Source organism: Sabethes cyaneus, chromosome 1 (assembly GCF_943734655.1).
Source record: "Sabethes cyaneus chromosome 1, idSabCyanKW18_F2, whole genome shotgun sequence".
Classification (NCBI taxonomy): Eukaryota; Metazoa; Arthropoda; class Insecta; order Diptera; family Culicidae; genus Sabethes; species Sabethes cyaneus.
The window spans coordinates 38,684,571-38,710,912 of record NC_071353.1 but is presented as its reverse complement, the minus strand read 5'-3'; the positions used below and the strand labels follow the sequence as shown (position 1 = coordinate 38,710,912).

The window sequence follows — 26,342 nt, the reverse complement described above, 5'->3', positions numbered from 1 at the left end:
AGAATGTATCGGAAGGTAAGTGTGTTTGATACTGAAAAAAGAACGGAATGTGGAGTGCATCAAAAATATCTGGTGATATTTTGGTTTCTCTAAAACAAAATGCCTTACTGAAATCAAAGATTATTTTGATGTAGAACTACGTCTGACAGCAGGATGTCGTTTAAAAACTTAGAGTCAGGCGAGCGTCACGAAATAATGAAGAAAGATTTTGAACACAAAATTTTTGAGCTTCAGACTGTGTTGGTCGACAGATGAAGACTATCTTTTTCAATGACAGGATAGAAGAATTCCTCCCTTTAGATATGGGCATTTGCATTTTCGTTAATGACTTTCACGTCATGTTTTGGGTTTTCCTCTCAAGCCTATCGTGGAACTCGTCCTTAGCATCATCGGATTTATCATTTGTCGATGCGTATACGTTGATTTGGCTGTAGTTAAAGAATTTGCTCTTTATTGCTCTCTCTTAATTCCGAGAGCCCGGAAAAGTGATTTGCTACTGTACGAGAGTCAGGAGCTGTATATGTTTGCGACATTTCAATTCGAAAAAATTAAATTTTGCCCAACACGAACGCAATAAATAAAAACAATGTTTACCAACTATTTATTGGTTCAGGTGTCAAACGTTATATTGCGATTAGTGATAAGCACAAAAGAAACTGAGATGCATGAGAAAGTAATGTTGCTGTGTTGAGTAAATTTATTGTCGCGCAAATTCAGCTGTTTCCAAAATGTACAATATGCGTTATGAAGTAACGACATCTGTTGTATTCAACTGGGAAACATTGATAGTTTCAAGCGTACTCTCACGCATGGCGCATGATGAAACACCAGCGCCAACTTGTGTTATTTCTTATCAAAAACAAGAGGCGGTGTCCTATTCTCAACACACATATACGGTCATCTTTAGGCGTCCGACGGATAACTCGTTGCTCTTCTTTCTTAACACTACGAAACCGACTCCAGTTTCTGCCTTTCTACCGCCACTATAGTAGATGTGGTACTTGGAATGAACTGCCTGCAATAGGGCCTACACTTACGGAACTTTCTTTCTCCGGAATTTGACCACCAAACTTCATGAATAGCAGCGATCTCCACTCCGAGTCGATGTAACTCTCGAACAAGCAAGCCAGACCGTGTCGGCTCATGAAGTGTTCGAACATTCCAGGTTCTTTGCCGTATCCTATAATGATTGATCCGTTCTGCGATCTTAGGTGTAGCTTGCGGGATACAGCATTTCATATTCAGCCACTCGTTCCGAGGCAGACGTTGTTTGAGCCGCCCCTCATCTGGGGAAGAGGCACGCAAATTCGCACCTCCTAGTTTAGCTGCTCCAGTGTGTATATGAAGCATTTCCAAGTATGACCATCGATCGTTTTCATTTGACTTTGTTTTATGAGAAAAACCAAAGGAAGATTAGTTTTTCATATTTTCAAAACATCCCGAATAATTTATTGAATTACTAATTTCTGCAATGTAAACAATTTTAGCATAAAATAAACCTTTCAATGTGCATCGAATCCTCTGGCGGTTCTATTTGATGAAGTTGAGCTACCATATGCGGGTGGGGTTGTGTTTCAAAATACACTACCTGCCGTCGGCTGCCGGTTGTTATGCTGCTGTTGTTGATGCGATGACGTGGGTGGATGGAGGTCAAAGGAAAGCAATCCTATCTGGCAATATATTATTTATATTCCAACCATTGTGCCTTATTTCAGCAACTTGTATTCCAAACTGAAGCTATACACACGGTTAAGATCTCGTTTCCCGATTGAGGCGGTGTCGGTTTGAGTGGCATATAATTCAGGCGATTATTTCAACATTCATGGAAAGCATAATATTAAGCAATTTTATTTGATGGAATGCAAAACCGGATACAATATGGTCGAAACGAGAAAACTTGAAGCTCAATAAATGGAAATTGTTATACTATGAGCATGTCTACGAATCGAAAAAGTTTTCCCCTAGGGGTCGTGCAAAGCGTTGCTGCGGAATAAGCGGCAAAGTTTGGGAAAAATGTCGCCTGAAACAAACTAAGTGGCAGATCAAGTGCAAATCAGAACGGGTAAACTCTAGCCTTATTATCTTAATTAATGCACCGGCTGGCACAGTGTGTACCGTGGTGGATGCAATTTTCAGTCCGTGAGCACGCTGGAAAAGACGACGCAAAGAGGACTTTATGTTTTTTTCAGTTCGCCACTTCCACGGTTACCGAATAAACCGGAATCTTCAGGCGTAAATTGGAAAACTTTTTCGCCCACAGTAATATCGCAGCAGGAAGGACTTAAATCGGTGGGAGGTGCTGCTGTGCATCAGCCTGGAAAGGTGGATTCGTAAAGTTCCAGTTTCTTTTCGCGCACCGTTTCCTTCCGATATGACCATTCCAACAAATCGCGGAATTCTACCGAAGGATGTTTCATTTCGGAAGCAAAGGTGATCGGAAGTTTTTACTAGTATCATGGTAAATTCAATATGATATTTGAGAGCATTCGAGTTATCCATCTATAGTAATCGAAGGGTATTCTAATTTCAGTTGCAACAGATAGAGTCTGTAGAACCTTATAATAGCGGACAGTTTTTACTATCACTTATGTTTTACTTTGCTTAACTCAGACCACATTCAATCGAAAATTAAAGCTTACCAAGAATACTGTTGTCAACTTAGAATCGACTAAACTTTTTTCGTTAATTTTCGCAGTAAAAATCACAATTTGTCACTAACTTATTATACAGGCAATAGTATAAAACAAAAATTCGGTAAATTTGCCCGATACACTGAATGGAACTCACAAATGCCGAGAAACGGAAATCAGCTGCGAACGAACGAAAAGTACGTCACAAACGGTCAATCACACAATTTAAACTGATTAAGCGCATTGCTGCTGGTTAATCCTATGTGGGTACTTCTGTAAAAAAAAATAACGCACTAAACTGCAACTGCACCGATTATGATTTACACTGTTACACTCGCGTTCGTTGCACTGACACGGAAGCGGGGCGTGGGAGTTTGTGAAAACTCTTACGATGCTTCCGATATTGCGACAACCGACGACAGCCAGCACTGTTTTTGTGGAATAATGTAAAATCTCGCTGCCTCATAACCAGGGAGGGAACCAAGTGATACTGTTGCATGTTGGATCGTTTGCTTGTTGAAATATGATAACAGGGTGATAAAGCACTCGGCGACTAGATAAGGCAATTGATAGCGAACCGATTAATGGGCGAATATGATGATAGCGAAGCGGAAGAACGAAATTCGTACCACCACCATCAGTTGGCTAATGTGGTTTACAAAGAGTGCATCGACTATTGTCTGAATGGTTCACCGGTTTTACCGGTTGGTTTACATTTTACATGCACTGATTGGAAATGTTGCATTTAGATATATGTATCTCGATGAAACACGGGAAATGATTATTATAATAGCTTTAGGTACTACCTGCAGTAATTCTAGAGTTTAAAATATGCGCGACATGTAATAAAATCTTGCTAAAAAGTTTGATGCATGTAAGGATTACATCAGCTTTGCCTTAATGGATTGTATGGATTTTGCTGTAATTTTTCTCATTGCATTGCTTCTCATTGCAAATGTTAGCTTTCGCAATATTTATATTCATTCAGATTCTCCCAGTTATATAAACTCAAAATTACCTTCAGCTTTTCCCAAATTCGATTAAATAACTGTGGTAAATAAATTTGGTGTCTGTTGTTTGAATATTGAAAATGATATCGAATATTGCTTGACAAAGCTCAATTTTCGATATTATTTCGATTTAGTTTTTATTCTTTTTTTAACACTTTTGATTTTACCATGCTTCAATTTCATTTGAATTTTTTTCATTCTCCAACTCAAAATTTCCAATTAGCAGCTAAATTTTTGTTTTATGTTAATTACGTTTCGTTATTATTGCTAACTTTGTATGACTATTATTTGGGGTTGTATTTCAATTTCTATTTCCGTAATGTTTAGAGCTTTAAGTGAAAGATATAAAGAGTGTTCACGGTAAAATTGCAACACACATAATTAATTCGCAAAATTCGAGTTTTTTTCTGATTGCCATCAAATTTTCAGGGTATTAAATGAAACAATCAAACTTGGTGCTAGCGTCTTTATTTTAGTTAATCTCGCCTTCGTATCCGAGTGTCCATACTTTTTCCTTAACCACACCTATGAGGTTTTGCACATCCTCAAAATCGATATGTTTTTGCATATTTACTCATGCATTTACTCATTTTTTTAACTGTTTTGACTACTTTGGGACGTTCTAGAAGATTTTGCTTTATAATAACCCGGTTTTTCTTCATTGGTCGCAGCTCCGATGTATTTGGGGGGTTAAGATCTTTCGACACGAAATCGACATTATTAGCCTTATACCACTCCAGCATCTCCTTTACGTAATGGCATGTAAGAAGTGGTTTTTGGAGACATTCTTTCAAATACACTTGTGACCTGTCCATTCATAGTATCTGCGGTCACGAAAGGTGTACTCCGCTTTTGACATGAACAAATTGGTTGCCAAATAAAGAATTTCTTGGAAAACTTCGAAATATTCTGTATCCGGAGCTTCTCTGGAACATAAAACATATCCTTTGCAGTGAAAAACTGGTTCCCCGGAATCTGCTTGAAGTCCGCTTTCACGTAGGTCTGGTCGTCCAGAACAGACAGAAGCGTGGTTTCATTAGCTTTTGATCGAAAACTTCCGGACACGGCTTTTCGTGACCGTATTCTGTTGGGGCCTTCTGAACCATGAACGTGCGCAATCCAGCTCGAGGTGTGGGTTTCTGCATGAAACTTTTGCTCAGATTCAGTTTTTTTGTGACATCTCGAGCGGAGGAGTTTGATTTTCCGTCGAAGGCCCCAACTTCGCGATCCTTAACAGTACACGGATGATTTTTTTCTCCGCATGTTGGCTTACGATCGACAGTCAGACGTTATTCGAACCGTTTTATGACACGAGAAACCGTATAATTCGGGACTACCAACTTTTTACCGACCACACGATGTGCTAGATTCACATTTTCGATGTACTTGTGCAGAATGTTTTCGCGAACGAGCTCTTCTTCCGACGCCATTTTTTCAATCTGTCATAAAATAAGCTAAATGCACAAGAACTAGCCGCGGCTGTTCTCGCGGTACGCCCAAGCACGAATAGGTGGCCGAATAAGTTCTCGATTAATGTTGCGCTCAGTTCAGGATGGTCGTGAATGAATGCGTTGAGAAAGTTTTGCCTTAACTGTTGTACCTTTAACTAGGGTACACTAAAAATTGTAATCATTCGTTAGTACCTATTTGAGCACATCTTTCAGTTACAGCTTCAGACGCATCAGACTTTTCAGGTGTACTATATTCATAGGCAGTATGAAATGAAGAGAGTTATCTGGAAGGAGCGTCAAATTTAACTCTGGTCCTTTCAAGCCCCTATCTAGCGTCTTCTCGCAGATCTAAATCAAACAAAGGCGATCGATTGCCATACCTGGAAACGCTTCATGTACATACTGAAGCAGCTAAGGTGCTTGAACGCGTGTTCCCTAAGCAATTCTAAATTTTATTACGTTCCTCTAGTGCAGCTTTTCCCTAATGGGGGTTCGGCAAAAATTTAGATCCCAGGAAAATCTTTGGGAACCACTGCTCTAATGATTTTCCTGCTGACGCCTTTAACAACACGCCTTGGGAGAACTTTTCTGACGGATTTTGTCATTTTGTGTATTTTTTGCAATCATACAACATTACCTTAGATGCGAAATTTAATCCGCAAGTGGCACAAACTCTACCCTTCAGAGAGCTTTTGAGTGAGGGACAGTATAGGTTATACGGAAGAACCATAAACCCAGCCGTTGAACTTCGGTATAAGTTTATGTTTATCGATTGAGTTCAGCACGAATAGCAAAGGGAAACATTGCCATTGGTCTCTGGTAGCACCCCGTAGCCCCTCAGAAGTTTGTGCGATAGCTATTTACGGTTGCAAATATCTTTTAGGCAGGACGGTACTCAAAGAGTTCTTCAGTGGTGTACAGCATATTCTGTAAAGCCTTATAATTCCCCAAATGAATTTTCCATTTGAAATTTTTCTTGTGACTTCACATAACTCTAAACCCCGCCTCCCCAGCTACGTCACGATTAGGTCAACCCCCCCTCTCCTCTAAAAGCGTGACGTACTTTATGAATGGCCCTTTGCGAATCGAGCGAGAAACCAACATTGTCCACTCTCACACAAGTGAGTATGAGAAGCATAGAATTCAACGTTTGCACCGCACACGCAAGCGTAAAACAAACAGTCACCGTTGCATGTGTGCAGACATTCTGCTACCTACACACTCGCGTACGCACATGCTCACATCATCTTTCTGCATAGCTTACTCGCGAGTCAAATAACTCCTGAGTAATCAGCTGCCTGTGAGGCATAGTGGCGCACTGGGATACAGGTTTTGCATTACTTTTTCTTTCCTTCTTCATTTTCGCCCCCGATTCTACTCACGGGGGCCGGAGTGCGAGCCCTCGCGTGTAATCGGTATTAGCAGCTCGGGTTGTAACGAAGAACGAAAGTGACGACCGTAGCTGTTGCTAAACACACACTCGCTAAAGCCCGTCGCAAAGCATGAATAAGTACTAGCGAGAGTCCGAAAGGGACGCTTACGCCGGCGCGTTCGTTAGGATGAGTACGCGTGTGTGAGAAAATTAGACCACACGAGTGTGGGCTTCGCAACACTGCCTGTGATAGGAAACCGACTAACACTAACTTTCTGCAAAACACTTTGCTTTGATTAATTTTTGTTGGCGAGCTAAAACAAAATATGGCAATTGGACCTCAAAAAAAAAAAAAAAAAATTTGGTGTTGAACTCTAATATTCTTCACAATAGTAGCAATAAATTTGATTGGTGTGACCGAATTATGAACTCTATAAAACTAACAGATTTATAGCGGTTTGACAAGCCACCGTAATAAGACCAATTTTGATTGTTGCGCCATATTGTATTGCAACGCCACACGTATAGTAATCTAGTTTCATCTTGGTTTTTTGCTCAGTAGATGCTCATTTGACTACTGCGCCTCAACGATACGGAATTCGAAAAAGTAGAGTAGAAGACAATTGTAGAGTTAATTATTAACTACAATGTTGCTGATGAAAATCTAGTTTTATCTTTTGTGTTTACGCCGGTATGGGGCTGCTAGAGCGCTCATTTGACTACCAATGGGGTAGCCGTAAATACAAAATATAAAACTATACTTTCTTCAACAATACTGTAGTTAATAATTGACTCTACAATTGTCCTTTTCACTACTTGTTCGAATACTGTTTCGCTGAGGCGCTGTAATTAAATGTACTGAGCAAAAAACCGAAAATGAAGCCTGATGGAAAGTTTATAAGAGACGTGGTGCAGCCAACAGTTTTATCATGATAATATAAGCAATCACAATAAATTTGCTTTTTCAATAGTTATATTATGGTGTTACAGTTAGCTGTAAGTGTGTTTTGACTCGTATCCACACTTCCCAGTAAAGAATTTGGTTTGTATATCTAGGTTGCAACTGAGAGATACGAAATCATATCTGCACGAAAAAGTTATATTTCACGCCACATAAGAACATATAAGTACCAATGTGGAGGCAATATACATGCAAAAATTTTGACAATCATTTGCAATTCTATCTTGCTTTCTATACAACAGTTTTTGGAACACGCAACTTAATACTCCTCAATATACAATCAAGTTAAAACTAAATGTTACAATCAACTATACTGCTATATAATTCACATCCATAAGTTGTATATGACGACACGCACGACTACAAAACAATTTATTGTACACTTCGCTTTGACATACTCCTATCATTATGCAATTCCAATGTAAAACTAACATGCATACGACTTAATAAGGACTTTCTATTACGATCTTGTGTTATCTGGGTTGGTATTGTGTAATACCATAATAAAACCAGAGGTAATGAATAATACCGCAATAAAACCTTTATAAAATTGAAGTAAAACCAAGTGGCTTTAGAATTGTTACTTGGGTTATTAACATCTACTAGCATATTGACATCTATATCACCGACAAATGAATGCTGATGCGATGACGCTAGGAGACGAGTTTCACGGCAGGCTACAGAGGATCTATGGAGAGTGCCCAAAACATGACATTATCGTTCTTCTGTCCTGTCATTGGAAGACAGTCTTCATTCGCCGATGAATGATTTTATTGCGGTTAGATGAATCGCCATCTGTAGCACGTACTTTCCACGTCTCAATATTCGAAAAGACACCTGGATGCATCTAAATGGCCTCTACTCTAGCCCTCAGATCGGTCATCTCTTGATTGACGGTGGACACTTTTCCTATGTCATCGAACGCATGAATGTCACTATCTTGTCGTGTGTAAGATTCAAGCAAAGGTTGTCGAATGCAGCGAAGGTTCGCACTGAGGGGACACTGCGTTTCAACATGAACGACAGATGGCGTGTCGGCGGAATATGCCAGAAAGTCTGACCAACAAATCGCAGAACAGCAGGAAAAAAGGAAAGACAAGATATAAGTGGGCTGTGGAGGAACCTCCATTGGTAAGCTTGACGCGAGGAAGACTACTTATCATCCATTATACCTATCGTCCATTATGCCATCATCCAGGAGGATCATAATTCGTTCAACCCAGCATCGATAACGGGCCGTCGCCACTAAAGTAAATGTAAGTAACAACGTAATTCAATATTGTCAGAACATTTTTGAAGAATTTCTTCACCCGTTTCTTTGCCTACAGATTTTCTTTCACGTTACGGTCCGGAACAACTTGCGGCCAGCTGAGATTCGAACATACGACGACACTGGCTTGTTAAAACAATATCATACCTGGGAGCTGGTAGACATTGAAGGATCAAACATAAATTATTTGAGTAAGGCGTGGTCGTCAGTATCATAAAACTAGTCGCAAAATTTGAATAACAGAAACCTCTCCCGTTTATTTTGATTCAATGTAGGTACGATGTTAGTTGAACGCGTGAAAGTTTGACCTCCACTCGAATGAAAATTCTAGCTGCATACTTTAATAATCAGAGCTATTGTAAACACTCTAAAGCTTAGTTAAACACTCATTCAGTACGAAACCACCGGTTAGTTTGATTCACTGTGGTTTGATTACATTTTCACTAAATCATCAAATAACGCTTTCCATTGATCGAGATATGCTGAAAGGATATATTGCAGCTGTTGAACTGAACCGACGATACTAATTTACTTTTCAGTAGGTACGGTACAACTTCAGGGGTTTTACACATTTTTGACTAATCCGATTAGAGGTTAGTAATAATGTGATGATCCCTGGAAATAGTTTAATTAACGCCGATTCTGTTGGCAATCCTTTCACAGTACGGTTTTAAATTTACATCACAGTCGAGACGAACGCTCCTTCAACATAAATTACCCATCACTTCTGTGTAGTGCAATGCAGAGTGCAGTATGCACAATACACCGTTGTTGTTGTTGTTGTTGTTAGGTCGTGGAAGCAGATTGAAAAGCGGTTAACCTATCAGTAATTCCGAAATTTCAACAGACCAGTGATGAGGAAAGAGGCGGATGTTTGTGCAATTAGTGCGCCTAATTGGTTGCGTAATTGTATGCGATTAAGATAATCATGATTTCTCTTGTTCTCGCGTTCGCGTTTTGCACACTCTCAGGAAGATCAACAAAACAAAAAAAGTTTACGGCAATTTATCCTCTGCAATGCAATGCAATTAAGTGTGGGTGAGTAGGTTATTTTTTTTTTCAAATAAGCGTAACCTTCGACCGACTATGCAACTGCATGTATGCATGTGCAGCTTTGTGTGTGTGGAGTAGCATGGAGCAGCATGAATGTTCGAAATTGGCTGGTTGAGAGGTTGAGTAAGGTGGCTGGTGTTGGTTTGCTATGTGTGCGCACTTAATGGCGAAACATACGGTGTTTGTGCAATCCGAATAGTGCAAATATGTATTCGACTATAAAGTTTTTTCCTAACCAAACCAGAACACAGGAAACTGGCTGCGATGAGTCGCGCCCGATATGAGCGGACAACTATATATATTGTGTGTACACACGGAATCGTATTTGTCAACGTCGGTTATTTGTACTGCGAGATGCTACATAAAATTCGCATCTAACTTGTTTCAATAGGAGATTGAGCAGTTCCAATCGAGTGCTTCACTGGTAAATGCCGATAATTAGTTTTATCGATAAACTGCACTAAGAGTTTTATTTGCGTTTATTATTTGAACATTTAATTCACTTATAAGAAAACCAGAAAATCAATATTGGCCCCATCGCGTTTGTTAAATATTCATAAAAATATTTTTTTCACCGATTGTTTCTCATATTTTTAAACTCTGTTCCCAAAATTTATTGTTTTATTTTTTATACTTTTGATTTAAAAAACTAGAATTAATCCGTTCAGAATTTACTAATTTAACAACGAATTTACTAATTCTGCAACGTGCACTGGTAGAAAACCGCATCGAAGATGAAAGTTGGCTATGGGTGCAACTGATTGTTCCGTGTATGGGATCAATCATCGTTCCTCTCCTGCAACCGAGGACGACTGGTTGTCGCCATCATCCTGAAGCCATAATATGGTGGTCCTGGCTACTGCGGCGGCTAAAGCATTTCGTGCTCACTTTTAACTTACAAAAAAAAAGAAGTAAATTCGCAGAAACAACTTAGCATAGGTTGAAGCTATTCAGGATCCTTTTAAAGTGCACACTCAGATTCTAAATAAGATCAGGTATTTTGGTAACTGTGAAAAATTGAAGTTGAACATTTTTGTATTCAAAATTAGATAGAATCAAACGAGAGTGCAACATCATAGCGATGTACGTATATTGGAAGAATTCTGTACTTCCACATCAGCAGGACTCCCTAAACTGTTTTCCTTGTGAATGTTTGCACCGGAAGTATAGTACAGCTTTCCATCAGCTACGTGAGAGCGATGGAATTGTCAATGGCAATCGTAAAATAAAAGTCATACAATAGTCGCAAAACGCAGCGAAATGGAAGGCGATGGTAAAGTGAACAATTTCCCACTGTTCCGTGCTGGCTTTCGTATGACTGTGGTCGGTAACAGACGATGTCTGATAGCAGCAGGCAAGCATGAAAAGCTTTCACTGTTGGGATGTTACAGTACAGCACATGCAATACGAATTCACCGGCGCATAGCAGTTGTCATTGGAATCGTACAGTCGAAACATGTGACGTAACCAGGATTCAACGGTGAGCAGCTCAAGAACAGAGCCCCAAAGGAAGATTTTACTAATTACCTTATGTGGTTAGTTTCGCGGTTGAACGCGCCCTAGACAAAAAGCTTAAAAATGCATTACTTCCTAAATGCTTCTGCGGACTTGAGGGCATCTCCATCAACCAGGAAGGTACGCCTTCCATGTCACTCATCTATCCAACCGTGACACGTTGAGAAAAATGGCACATATCATATTTGCCAGCGATGAATGGAGATACACTCGACAGGGAAACCATGCGGCTACATTCTACGGAATGGAAGAATGGGGTTTTTGTGCAAACGACAGCTGGCATCATGCAGTTTAACAACGTCAGTCAGGCACCGGCATCATGGCTTATGCAAACAAGGAAATCTTCGGCACGGCATGAGCCTGTTTTATTAGCGTTGCCGTATAGTGTTGAAGAACTTTTTCCCCTGACGCTCGGAAAAGGATATTAGTCGGGAGGTATGATGAAATAAATCCTAGGCACTTTCGAACTAGTAGGTTGAATCCAACAGGCCATTACCTTTCGAAAATGTTTGGGTAAGTAATAGGCATTGATGCTCGATTGCGCACTTTGTGCTATAGCATTGTACTGTTCTTAGATTCCTATCAAATTTTGCGGGGTGTTTGTTTAATTAAGCCGTTTGGCATACTTCATTTCTTCAAAATCCATTCGTTTCAAAATAGATCCAGCAATTATGGGGTTTTCAGAAAATGATTGTTTTCCAATCGCTTGGTAAGCAAAATTAACGAAAGTTTTCAAGGTCAAATATCCGCATATATTTCCCTCGTGGTAGCTTTGCTTCACAGACATCAGGCACGAATGACTATTACATACACTAAGCGTGCGGCTACTGCTGGACGAAAAAGAAGACACATATGGCACTAGATTGGCTGTGGTGGTACGGCCAAATATGTAAAAGTAAGTAAAAGGAAAAAAACAGCTGAGAAGGACGGCATTCCCGCCGAACTTTTGAAAGTCGGGAACGAACGGGTGTATTGTGCAATCAGGTTATACTAAAGGTGCAGACTGAGGAGGAACTACCTACGGACTGGTTGGAAGGCCTGATACTCCCTATTTACAAAAAGGGCCATTGACTATCGAGGCATTACTCTCCTGAATTCTGCATACAAAATTTTCTCCCGCATCCTTTTTCACAGACTGAGGCCGTTGCAGGAAATCTTTTTTGGCAACTATCAGTGCGGCAAATAGCACTCTACGACGGAGCAAATGTTCACCTTGCGGCAAATTCTCGGTCAATTCTATTTGTCACCATTCGTTTATAGACTTCAAGGCGGAGTACGATTCAGTTAAACGACATGACCTGTAGCGGAGTATGCCTGAACATGGTTTTCCAACGCAACTGATAGGTTGATTCATTCTACCCTTTACGGTTCAAAATCAAGCGTCAGAATAACGAGTGAGACATCGGACTCGTTTGTGACGTTAGATGGTTTGAAGCAAGGTGACGGGCTATCGAATTTGCTATTCAACACTGCACTGGAAGGCTGACGGCAGTACTCAACAGTAAATAAAATTCTTCACCATGCGTCGGTGGTAGAGGTAAACCACGAATCTTCAAATCGATTCTAAACCGTTCATTATAGGATCGTCCACGCTCCAGCATAATTATTGTCCGAGCATGGTTTGAGAATCTATCACCCCAGCAGCATCGTCTACTGGCGACTTCTCCTTCTTCATCGGTTTTTATAGTATACTTATTGAAACATGTATCTTTCTTTCCACTGGGTTTGCACTTCACTTCACTCACTCCCAATTGTTAGTCTTCCATTCTAACGTTTTTATCACGGAATCCTTACTACCTAGAACGGTACTTTCTTCTACAAAAATATACGTGAACACGAGATTTTAGGCTTAGGCTGACAAAAAGGAATATATTTCGTGACCTGTTGGCACGGGAAGGCCTGGTCACTGTTTTCAGAAATGGAAACTAGTGAAATCGCAGGTATTTACCCCAGGCTTAGAAACATCGATGCCAGCGTGCACAGATATCTGTGCACGCTTAAATTTGGAACCCACTAATTATTTCAGTTCCTGTGAGCTTTGGTTCCAGCAATGTGTCTGATAATTAGACTACTTCATAAACTATGTATACTACAGAAAAAAATTATACTGGAAAAATTAAATATTGCGGAGAAAATAGGGTCCCAAATTTATGCATGTACAAAAATCTATGCTTGGGAAGCTAAAATGAGTTGGTACGTGATTGGTTGATTCATCTATTATGAAAATGCATTAACAAAATATTTGAAAATGATTTATTTTCATTATTTCGTTGAAACAACTTTGACCGACTGATATAAATATCATTCGCATTTGTTGAGAAATGAGCTACCCAGGTAACCAATAAGCATTAGTATAAGCAGTAAATCAATTGTTTATTTGCATCCCTGGCGTTTTATACCGCAGGTCCCAAGCAGCACATTTTTCGCACTTATGGTTGCAGAAACTTATTTATGACTGAAATTAGTCATAAATCGGTTGCTACAACTGAATTCTAACAACTGTGCTACTAGGGGTTGCTGTTTACCGCATAATTGTTGTAAATTGGCATCCACAATTCTATTTAAATTCTTCTTGTCGGTAACTAGCTGCAAATAGGCAAAAAAAAGCACTATAAGAGGACTAGCAGTAAAGTAGTCGCATATTTTGCCAAAATAGCATTTAAGTGGCATTTAAGGCAACTTAAATGCTTATTGGCATGCATTTAAATTGCATTGGAAATGCTTATTCGTTACCTGGGTAGTTATAAGCGCTCAAAATCTATCATTTTTTTCTGACTCTTGCATTTTTAGATTTTTTTTAAATGACACCCTACCTTTGCTACCATTCTGTAAGACGTAGTCCTACGTCGAAAAGGTAAGGCAAAAATATTATTGTCAGTCATTCATTCGTTGCGCTGCTCGACTTGCGAGTTGTTTGGTTTAATTTTTCTCTTCGGAGCCGTTAAATATTACGTAACGTCAAAAACGCTGTTTTTCCCCTTGTCACAATTTGTAATAACGGGTGGCAACTAAAATTTTGGAATTTTTTTCTCAAGCTGTCAAAAAAAGTCCAAGATTTACGAAGAAGATCTCATTTACCGAAATTAAGGATGCTTTATCCATTGTTGAAAAAAATTAGTGTACATTTGAAAACGGTCCGTAATCGGCTGTTTGGCGAAGCTTCCGTTTGATGTCCAACAGACGCGTTGTACGGCCGTCATGTCAACTTTGCGAATGCATCTCTTGATTCTACCAATCAACTGTTTGCAATTCGTGGCTCTTCAGTTATTTTTGTACAGCAAGGAACTCGAAATCCCGAAGAAATCTTCGATTGGGCGCACTGAGACAGATTTATCGGGTCGTGGTTTTTGGGTACAAGTGAGATCGAATGGGTATTCAGGAACGTTTGTGTTTTTTTCGTCTAATGCGATGATGCTCTATCCAGCCAAAACACGTATTGTCCATCTGCATGATGTTTTTGTAGAAACGGGATCAAAATTTTCTTCAAACATTCGTCTGGCACGTCTTAATTGATAGCCAAACCAGAGGGCTTGTTTTTGTAGGCCCGTGAAAGAGAATGATGTCCTTCAGCGTCCATTATTTTGGCTGGTCTTCTACTACCTTGCTAGCGAATAGTTGTTGGGCATCTTAGGATATGGTAAACAGTCGTAGCCGCAACATATTAGCTTTTTAATTGTTGTACCGTATACTTTTTGCCGAGATTTCTGTGGCAGTTCGTAGAAGTGTACAACGCGCTCCCGAAATGCTTCTTGTTCTTCGTCATTTTAATCAAAACAAGGTAAGCAAAACAAACAAAACAAAAATTATTGACAAAAAGAGGAGAGAGAGCTAACACATACATACTCGCATTTCTCACTGAGCTCGTTTGTTGTTGAGTATAGAGGCTTCAAAAAAATTCCAAAATTTTAGTTGTCACCCGTTAGTCGTGTGATAAGAAAATTAAAAATTGGGCTAGGGTGGTGAAAAATGTTTTTTTAACATTCAAAGTTTCATCGCAACCCAACCTACGTACTCTGCACTAACCATAGTTATCTTTTACTTTAAGTTCTGCTATTGACACTATTATAATCGTGTTTAGTTGATAAATAGTAGAGTTAAACGGAAATTCACCATTTTTATCATTTTGCAGATTCTACTAAGGGGTTTCAAAGAGGAACATTCTTTAGATTTGTTTTATTATAATTTGATTTCGGTAATTGCAGTATTTTTATCCTTTTCTATTCTTCTTTATCTTTATCTATTCTTCATCTTTATCTTTTCGTATCGCACACATATTACTCCAATCTTAATACACAATTACGCGGTATCGATACATATAATTTAACATCTGCTGTTACAGTTAGTGCTGTATATAAAGTTGCCAATTTTAAACGTGTTGTATTGTAATTGTTACTTCTTTAGCAGTGTATTTGCTGATTAAGAAAAAAGGAACAAATCTTGAGTCTTGAATATAAAATATAATACGTTAGAAATAGCTAGGAATGAAATCAAATCACTACGCAAGAAAAAAATAGCCCACCTCTATCAGAGAGCGAGGAATGCAATTTCAGCGAGGATATTTCCCTTCGAGTATTTTTTCTCTTATTTAACTCCTTGGCAACAGGTTTAAGAGCCTCGCTCGGAAGTGAGCCGTGTATAATCGTGCAGAAAATGACTGTGATTTGCTATAATTGATTCCAATAATTCAGCAATCTTCCGTGTGTTCACAGCACGGTCTAAGGTTTTTCTCGTTTTCTGTCCTATCCGGTCGGAAATCGGGTAAGGATTTTCTTCGTCTTGCAGCTTGCGGACGCAGATGAAAATCATACGGGGGACGTTCGGATTGATGGTATGTTTCGCACGTAGAACGATTGTGCAATCATTGTGTTTTACTATTAATTTAGAAACTTGCAACGATTTTTTTTCAATATTTTAATTCTAAACTTCATCAAATTAGACATGATGAATAAATTAGACGTTTTGATTTATCGTAGAAATCCACTTGAAGATCGAAATGAAGAAGTTAGTTCATATAAAAATGCGTTCTAAGCGTTTGGGAAAATTTGAATTCCCAAATAACTCCGATAGATGGATTAAAAACGGTTCATTTCTTGCTGCACTGCCACCGGCAGTACCGAGTTAACTGGTTTTCGCGCAGATTTCATCAAATTTCCGAAGTCATAATTTAAATAGCGCCAGGTGAACATTTCAAGGTGCAGAGATGCGGACATGATCAAGGAAAAGCAATCGATTTTTTTCTAACCTATTTGTCATTATTAGGACGGCACTGGCGGCGTCATATTTTTTTTTGAGACGCTTTTCCGCCTGGGAAGATTTCAACGCCATTACTCGAAACGGTGTTTACTGTGCAAAATCCATATTTCAGACATCGAGAAACCGCAGCCAGTAATGTTCCAGCCACTTTGCGGTCTTCGAATAAGTCAATAATTATTCCCTGTCGTTTCGATGACTCTACAGTAAGTGAATTTACACCCTACCGTTGGTAGAAAAAGCTCTCGTCAAATCTATAAGATTTTTTTACATCGTATCCGGTAATGAACGACTGGTGCAGAAATTCAATAATCGATTTTTTTAGCAGTGAAGCCTTGGCGACGCACAGTGGGGCAGATTGGCCCGGCGCTCGGACAAAACCTCATAACTTCTTTCATATGCTTCGTAGAGCTTTATTGTCTTCAGCAACATTATTTGTTATAAAATTTCGCATCTTTCTGTGAATTTTAAGTAGTTGTATTTTTATTCCTATAGATGGCGTTGAGATCTAACTTTTTAAATACTGACTTTAGAAATATTGTGTTTTCAGAAAAGTTGTTTGTCCTGTAAAGTTACGTAAAGTTACTGAACATATTAAAATTGTAGGACTTCGGGAATCAAGTTATAAATATTTTAAATACTCAAACACATTTTTTTAAGTATGTAGTCGAAATTGGTAGTCTGACGACCTCCTATACAAATTATCACAATCTGTATATCAAGAGTAATTTAGTATTATTATAATTTAGTATTATTATAATTTAGTATTATTATATAAATCAACCATTTATGGACCTTTCTATACATTATTTTGAACTCGTTACGCTAAACACGCAGCCAATGGTACTTACAATATTAGTAACATTCGATTAAGCCTAAATATATCAATTTCTGCTGCTCAAATATCAAATCCCTATATTTTACAGATTTTGTAAAATAAATTGGAATGCCCATTTTCCTTTTATGGACCCTTGTGGTTTACAATAGAATAACGACCAGGTCCATTATAGGAATTTTAGTGTATTTTGCATGGAGAGAGTCCGGTAATGGCGACATTTTTTGCATTGTATATAATGGACCCACTTGTTTAAAACGTCAATTTTAAAGCATTAATAATGAATTGCAGCTAAAATTTTATTAACTCAAATGTGTGCTATGTCCAGTACGTTCTGTTTCATGTCATATATCCTCAGAAATAAGAAGTATAAGCTAATAAATACCGAAATTTTATCCGAGGGTCCATCACAGGTAGAGGGTTTACTATATAGGTTAACTTACCCTATTATCTGATTTAGTGCATTCATGCAAATTTTTTAATTCATTAGTTTGGCCATACACAGCAAAAGGATACGAGTGGCGAGATAGGCTGTCATCGGCCTCAGCCAAATCCTGGCAGAAGGCACAAAAATAACGAGTAACTGACAGAGTATAGCAATCTGTTTATCCTGCAAACACGTATCAACATGTTCGACTCTAAATAAACAAAATGGAGGCTAGTTCAATCGAGCTGAAAGTCCAACCGAACATATTCTACTGCCAATTTGACTTGAAACAGAGCTAATAGGGAAAAAGTTGTTAAGTGGTCGCCTTAACAATGTCCTGAATTAGCCTTATCTACTCCGATGTATCTCATAACGATAATAATGCTATGTCTTACATACACAAGCATGACTTTTTAACGTACAGCAGGAATGAACTTCGCACTGGCGCGCGAGTTTACTAATTTGTAGCCTAAAATGCCGGAAAACATGTATTCAGAAAACTTGAATATCTCCGAACATCGCAACTAGTAGCAGCTAATTTTTTGCTTATTACTAGTTAACACCCTGAATGTTGATTTTATGGTAGTGTCAGAGCGGAAATCTGTGGAAATCTTTTTCTACACACTATTGAAAATTGACAAAAAATAACAAATATTTTGTTCTAAAACATTTCGTCAGAACAAAGCCTACTAGGAAAAAATCTGTCTTAATATCATCTAAACTATTAGTTTATAATCCCTTTAATGTGAATTGTCCTTTAACAGTATAGAATGTTAAGCAGCATGGTAGCCAGATACTAAAAGATTAAATGATATTTATTTTTCCATTTTCCAAAATTTTTTTACACTGTGTTTCACCTTCTTTAATGCCTATTGAAAAACTACTTATTAAAACAATTTATGTATATTTCTTATAGATTATGTGTCTACCATACGTAGAATATTAACTTTGATAGAATATCTCAAATAAAAATTTTGAGGTTTTGTCCGAGCTTTTTCGGGTTCTGCCCCATAGTGCGACGTTAGTTTTTGTGATATTTTCTGGGTAACTTAGCAGCCCAAATTGGATATAGGGTAAGGAACCGATTAATCGAGAGTCGCTTATTTTAATAGAAATAAATGCGCTTAAAATGCAGTATTTTGTTCATATTTTCAGAATATTTTGTAAGAACATCATCTTGAACCCCTTAATCATAGATGTAATACACACAAACGCAGTTTACTGTGTTTTCAGCAACAAATACCTCGCTACTTTGAGCATTGATTGCAGCATTTCTAAATGTCAAGCACTTAATGTTCACCTACTAAATTGTAGTAAACATGTGAGCGCTTGCGTCATTTGACGTCATAGTCGCAAGCTTATAATAGGTGATTATACTAGTGATAATTTGGGACAAGCTTGCATTTCAGCAGTAAAGTGAATCAGGACTATTAAGGAAAGCACCGTGTTGACTAAATTGCGTTTCGGCTGACTAAAATTAGTTCCAACGCCTCAATTTTAAATGTAAAAAAATCATAAGTTGTCAAAGTATGCTGTATCTTCACCGATAAATCATTGAATCGTATTTTTATCCCGATCAAACTTTAGCCCCTGTTTACTCTATAAACGAGATAAGTTATGTATGATGTATTTTCCTTATAGGCTCGAGTAGGTATTTATGTAGGGTAAGGCAGAAGGCACAAAAATAACGAGTAACTGACAGAGTATAGCAATCTGTTTATCCTGCAAACACGTATCAACATGTTCGACTCTAAATAAACAAAATGGAGGCTAGTTCAATCGAGCTGAAAGTCCAACCGAACATATTCTACTGCCAATTTGACTTGAAACAGAGCTAATAGGGAAAAAGTTGTTAAGTGGTCGCCTTAACAATGTCCTGAATTAGCCTTATCTACTCCGATGTATCTCATAACGATAATAATGCTATGTCTTACATACACAAGCATGACTTTTTAACGTACAGCAGGAATGAACTTCGCACTGGCGCGCGAGTTTACTAATTTGTAGCCTAAAATGCCGGAAAACATGTATTCAGAAAACTTGAATATCTCCGAACATCGCAACTAGTAGCAGCTAATTTTTTGCTTATTACTAGTTAACACCCTGAATGTTGATTTTATGGTAGTGTCAGAGCGGAAATCTGTGGAAATCTTTTTCTACACACTATTGAAAATTGACAAAAAATAACAAATATTTTGTTCTAAAACATTTCGTCAGAACAAAGCCTACTAGGAAAAAATCTGTCTTAATATCATCTAAACTATTAGTTTATAATCCCTTTAATGTGAATTGTCCTTTAACAGTATAGAATGTTAAGCAGCATGGTAGCCAGATACTAAAAGATTAAATGATATTTATTTTTCCATTTTCCAAAATTTTTTTACACTGTGTTTCACCTTCTTTAATGCCTATTGAAAAACTACTTATTAAAACAATTTATGTATATTTCTTATAGATTATGTGTCTACCATACGTAGAATATTAACTTTGATAGAATATCTCAAATAAAAATTTTGAGGTTTTGTCCGAGCTTTTTCGGGTTCTGCCCCATAGTGCGACGTTAGTTTTTGTGATATTTTCTGGGTAACTTAGCAGCCCAAATTGGATATAGGGTAAGGAACCGATTAATCGAGAGTCGCTTATTTTAATAGAAATAAATGCGCTTAAAATGCAGTATTTTGTTCATATTTTCAGAATATTTTGTAAGAACATCATCTTGAACCCCTTAATCATAGATGTAATACACACAAACGCAGTTTACTGTGTTTTCAGCAACAAATACCTCGCTACTTTGAGCATTGATTGCAGCATTTCTAAATGTCAAGCACTTAATGTTCACCTACTAAATTGTAGTAAACATGTGAGCGCTTGCGTCATTTGACGTCATAGTCGCAAGCTTATAATAGGTGATTATACTAGTGATAATTTGGGACAAGCTTGCATTTCAGCAGTAAAGTGAATCAGGACTATTAAGGAAAGCACCGTGTTGACTAAATTGCGTTTCGGCTGACTAAAATTAGTTCCAACGCCTCAATTTTAAATGTAAAAAAATCATAAGTTGTCAAAGTATGCTGTATCTTCACCGATAAATCATTGAATCGTATTTTTATCCCGATCAAACTTTAGCCCCTGTTTACTCTATAAACGAGATAAGTTATGTATGATGTATTTTCCTTATAGGCTCGAGTAGGTATTTATGTAGGGTAAGAACCCCACAATTCGCCCCCACCCCAGAATTCGCCCTCCCATTGGTATTCCCGTGATTTAACTCAATATATAGCTGAAATATAAGTTGTTAGTTTAATTTATATTCATTTTAACTCAGTTTTCAGTTATTTGAATAGAATTCGTTGTGTTGTTTTATGTATTTTAATGATTTAATGTGGTTTGAAAAATAGGTAATGTATTTAAGACGCGATTTTTCCATTTTCAAGAACGAGCACGAAAAATAAAATTGAGGAAAAGTAATGGAAAATCGTATCTGTTTGCACTTTTTTCGCATCAATTTGGTTATATCTGTTTCAAATTTCATAATTGTGCTTTTATTTTGATATTTTATCGCAATTCTGCTGAAAATAGAACATAAATGCACTGGGCGAAAACTGGGTATTGTAAATCATATGAGTTCCAAAATTCGCCCGGGTCGAATCTGTATATACTTAGCCGAACTTACTGCGTGAACCAGTTTTCGCCCTCATCTATCAAATATATGCAAGTATGCCACACATAAGCAAATGCAAGTCACAATCGATTAGTTTGTTCGCTGATTTATGTTTATCAAAATGGTGAGTAAAAGTATAGAATAAATAATATTTTGATGCAGAAAGCACATCATATCTTCATTTGAATTCATCTAACAAAAGAATTACCTGCTAAACATGGGCTAATGGGGTTTCTACCAAACGAACTATTGAATTAGCAATAATCGACATCGAAATTGATAATAAGATTAAAACCGCACGAATTAATAAGACGCGCATAATATTCTCAAAAATCACAATTTTTCTTGTCATGAGAATAAACCTGACTATTGGAAAATCACACGAAAAATCCGTCTACTATTTTAAAGCATCTAAGCGCAATAAAATTGTTGTCATGAATAAAACTTTGGAAAGTATTTAATGTGCAATGCAGACAACAAAGAAATAATCGTGTTGATAAAATAGAATATTTCGATAATATCATGAAAATTCTAATAGCTTAGCATTACAAACCCGGTCTAACCAAAAATGCTAGTTAAGAATTCCAAGTTATGTCAAAAAATATCCTAGTTGAGTAGGTAAGATGGGTATGCTTACCAGTTACCAGGAATATTTAATACTGTAAACCGACATACCCATTTACAGACAGTGATTTACTAAACAATTTTTTTTCTTCATCTTTTTATTGACTATATTAAGCAGTTAAGCTTAGTTATTTCTTGGGGAAGAGGTTAGGTTGTGGACTCGAGTCTCACCTTCGATTAGTCAATATATATAGCCGAATATCAAGATTTTCCAGTTCAACTAATTTTTTATTGTTCACAGTAAACATTTACTCTTTCCCAAAAAATTACTAAACAATGATATAAGTAATCATTAAGTTTATTTAAACTATTAAAATAAACATTGTACCATTCTGTAGGCACTGAATTGTATTTATTCGCCCACATATCAATAGTGAAAATGAATTCAACAAAGGACCAGAAAAAGCACTATTCATTTTAAATATCTTTGACGAGTGTCAAATGCCTTATTTTACTGCAATGAAAATAAACATTTAGTAAAAACCCACCTTCTCTGTGTTTTTTAGTTTTACTGAATCAGGTATCAGGAGGTGATGATGATCAGTTTATTTCAATTTAGATTAACATTTAACGAATTCCTGATACAAATTGATTGCCATATTAAGGACTGGATAGACATAATCTTAAAGTTAAATAATAGTAACAACAATTCTAACAAAATAATTGAGGTTATTTTGAAATTTGCAACAAATAACAAGTGGGCGAAATCTGGGTCACATGGGGGACGAATTTTGGATCGCTATGGGCGAAATGTGGTGCTAGAGGTTCCTGCACAAAATTGGCTTTTTTGCTATCAAATTTCAATTTTCGCGATTCCTAATAGCCAAAATAGATAGAATATTAATATATAGTCCTACTTGTCTGAGTTCAGGGCTGATTTTATAATAATATGGCGATTTACTCATTTTACAGCATAAAAACCTGATAAAAGGGGCGAATTCTGGGGTCGTTACCCTACATTTCACAACTCCGTTCTCTTGTTTCCAACTGTGTTGTTTACTGACCTTAAGTAAAACCCAAACCCCTTCTACTTAACCGCTTCGAAGGTAGCGAGAAATAAAATTCCTCGCTTCCTTACCTCCTTTTTTACTATTGGCTTAACATTTTCACCGTATTTGAGGATGGGTTGTTCTCTCTTTATCGTTTTCAAGCCAGCCAATTCTCAACGTTGGTATTGGAAAAGACAAGTGACGGGCTGGCCGGAAAGAAGAACAAAGAAGCACAGACACATGACAAAAAAAGCGGCAGCCATCCAGGGATAAACGTCAATTTATCACATTTTTATTTCTGTAATTCGAGCGCTCTTTATCGCGTACAGATTCTGCCAATTGTGTCACAGTGGCCGAGGATTTAGCTTTTGATTTGTGTCTCCATGGTGAACAATCGTGTGATCAGCGGACCGAACCGAATGAACTGATTCGCTCAATCCGATCCGGCCGATTTTGGCCAATACGTAGCGACGGATAGCCCCGGATAGATGGCCGAATGTGGGGGGAAGGTGTAACATCATCGGTATGCTCGGACACGTACGAAGTGTGATTGTTTTCCGCACGACATTCCAGCCCATTCATGTAGGTGGCAGAGGGACGAATTAATACCTGGGAGCATTGTTTCGAGTTCCGGACCAAGCGATTGTTTAATTTTTTACGCGTGATGGGAAAATATGACGTCCATTATATCAAGCATCTTTGATACAGCAATTGAACATATTGAAATTTGCTGGGAAATCGTGTTTAATTTCGACGGAAAATATTCGTTTCGTGCCAATTGATTGTTTTCAAACTGATGTTAGTTGGAAAGTTGAATTTAATATGAATTTGCAGGATAATTTTACTACAGTATCTTCCGTATTCAATGTTTTTAACTTAATGTAGGATTTTTATGCAATTGACTGCACTTTGGTATTATTCGTTTTATGTTATCATTTCTTTTGAAGTAAAGTGCACATTTCGTGCTGTGAAACATTGAAGGTGCAGTGTAGTCTCGAAAGCGAATCAACAAATCTTTCCTTTTTCAGTTACATGATAAATTGCATTCAAGATGGAGAGCCCGTCGGCAAATCAATCGGTCGTGAATATTTATGATGTTCGACCCAGGAAGAATTCACTCGAATGTTGGCTTACTTTTCACATTTTAGCTTCGTTACTACATTCATGCTTCGAGCACCTGAATGGAAGAGCACAAGAAGAACCGTACCGCAGTGGTAGATATGGAGAACTTTCTTTGATTCCTTATACATTTACGAGTTATTTGCAATTCAACAGGAAATCGGGTCAACCGAACAAAAGCTTGCATTGGGCGGAAAAAGATTCAAGTCCTCTTTCCAGCAGAAAACTTTTTCAGACAGTGAAACGGTACAACGATAGAATCCAATTCAGGACCGTAAATTGCTCTTTGCGATAAGGGTGGATATTAGGTTCCATCGTTGGTGCACTACAGATGGGGTAATTAATACCTTAAGTCCCCATCCTATCCACGACACTGAACATAGTTATCATGATGAATACAATTGCAATTCAAGAAGTAATGAATGACCGGGAAATACTGGATGAAAACGTCATTATAAATCAATCCGAAAGTTGTGATCATTGTAATTAACACTTCAAAGTGCGAGTCGAAGTTTCCAAGATTTCATTACCGTTCGCGTGAGTTATTCTGTAGTTCTATACAGCTTTTAACATTAATGTTCAGCTTATATAAGAAGCTTTCGATTTAAAAATATTCGATTAGTTTCATGAGGCTTTCGAAGCCGTGACGATAATTTTCTATACCACTTCTGCAATCTCGCGATATCCCGGGAGTAAATTGTGGATGTGATACGAAGGTGTGCTTTAATCTCTTTTGTTGGATTAATGTTGAAGGCAGTTGTTTGCTAGTTATCAAATGCTAGAATACCGTTCATCACTTGAGGATGTGTGATGTGTGAACTTAACAAATTAATTTAAATGGAAAATCGCGCCAAGAAAGTATGTAGGGTACGGGAGGGTATTTTCAGCAGGTTTCTAAATTCTGCCTATTCTTTTGCCAGTAAAAATACTTTGCCGACATATAATTTTAATATGTTATAACAATTTTCTCAAGACTGTAAGTAATCTACTATTTTTTATTCAAAGAACGTCAAAACCACCTGTTCTTCCACTAGGCCATAGGCCGAAAAAATAGATGCCATCGCTTAATGGGCTGAAAATACCCTCCCGTGCTCTACCTCTCGGTAGTAAAGGATAAACGAAGAACCACAAGTTCGAATAACGATACACAGTCCTGTGCCACCCTCTCGTATATCACCTTAACAGTTTTTTATTTTAATGGTTCCCATGGTAATATTTCGAGTCACAATATATATCTTTCAGAGGACTTTAGACGCGAGTACCTCAGGCTTCAATTTCAAATACGAACCACAAGCAACTAATATACAGGATATCAAATGCATGCTTCCAACTGAATCCACTCGTTATGTTGAAAATGATGTCATTACAGTCATTACCAGTAGCATTACCAGTTCCTGTGACATCTACTGGCATCAAATCACAGAGCCGTTGATGTTCCTGCTCGGCTTTGCTTCCTGTCGGGATGTCAAGCCTGTTCTACTTTTACTAATTACTCTAACTGTATAACTCAAAACCTGCGGCTACCTCTTTTCCCATCAGAGGTGATACACAGAGACCCTCCAACAAATGGATGTGAATGTCATTATGCACACAAACGAAGCTCCGTGCTGCAGCACCACCACCACCACCACCACCACCACCACCGGCGGGAGCTTCCCGCTTATGACCCATCGATCCTTTTCTCCCGCAGTCATTATCAATTATACCGATTGGAACCTATGGAAATGCCTATTTGTATGCAAAGTTCATCAATATGTGTTACGAGTGCCGCATCGAGTATACTATCACTGTTTGGCTTTGTTTTTTCTGCCTGCCTCAGGTGGCTGACTGTCATATGCACCATCGCGTAATGATATTTTATGCGGGTGAAACTTCATGATATTGTGATTTGACTTTTATTTCAATTAAATGAAAATCGATCTCAGACATTCTATTCGAATTGGAAGACTGATAACAAAACTTGGTGGGTAGAAGCGAGCGGCAGTAGTGTAAAGGTAACACACTTGATCGGCATCGGGCAATCGAGAGACGTGGGGTCGAGTTCTACCTGCCATTGCACAACCATTTAATTGCTTTATTGACAGTTACATTGTGGTTTAAGGAGCTAACAATTAGTATTTTTTGATTTGTATCGCCTTGGTCTTACGCAATACCGCAATAAAACCTTTATAAAAT

The 26,342-nt window shown here is 37.9% G+C and overlaps 1 protein-coding gene across 1 annotated transcript in view; it reads right to left on the bottom strand.

Moving 5' to 3' along the window:
- The window catches only part of LOC128745598 (uncharacterized), a 62,176-nt gene extending 36,338 nt beyond the window's left edge, over nucleotides 1-25,838 (bottom strand). Inside the window, exons 1-2 of the mRNA XM_053842675.1 lie at nucleotides 25,682-25,838; nucleotides 25,544-25,621 (exon numbers count right to left, since the gene is read on the bottom strand). Of these exons, the coding sequence (XP_053698650.1) occupies nucleotides 25,544-25,621; nucleotides 25,682-25,838 (235 nt within the window). The remainder of the gene's footprint in view (nucleotides 1-25,543; nucleotides 25,622-25,681) is intronic.
- Between the last annotated feature and the right edge of the window lie 504 nt (nucleotides 25,839-26,342).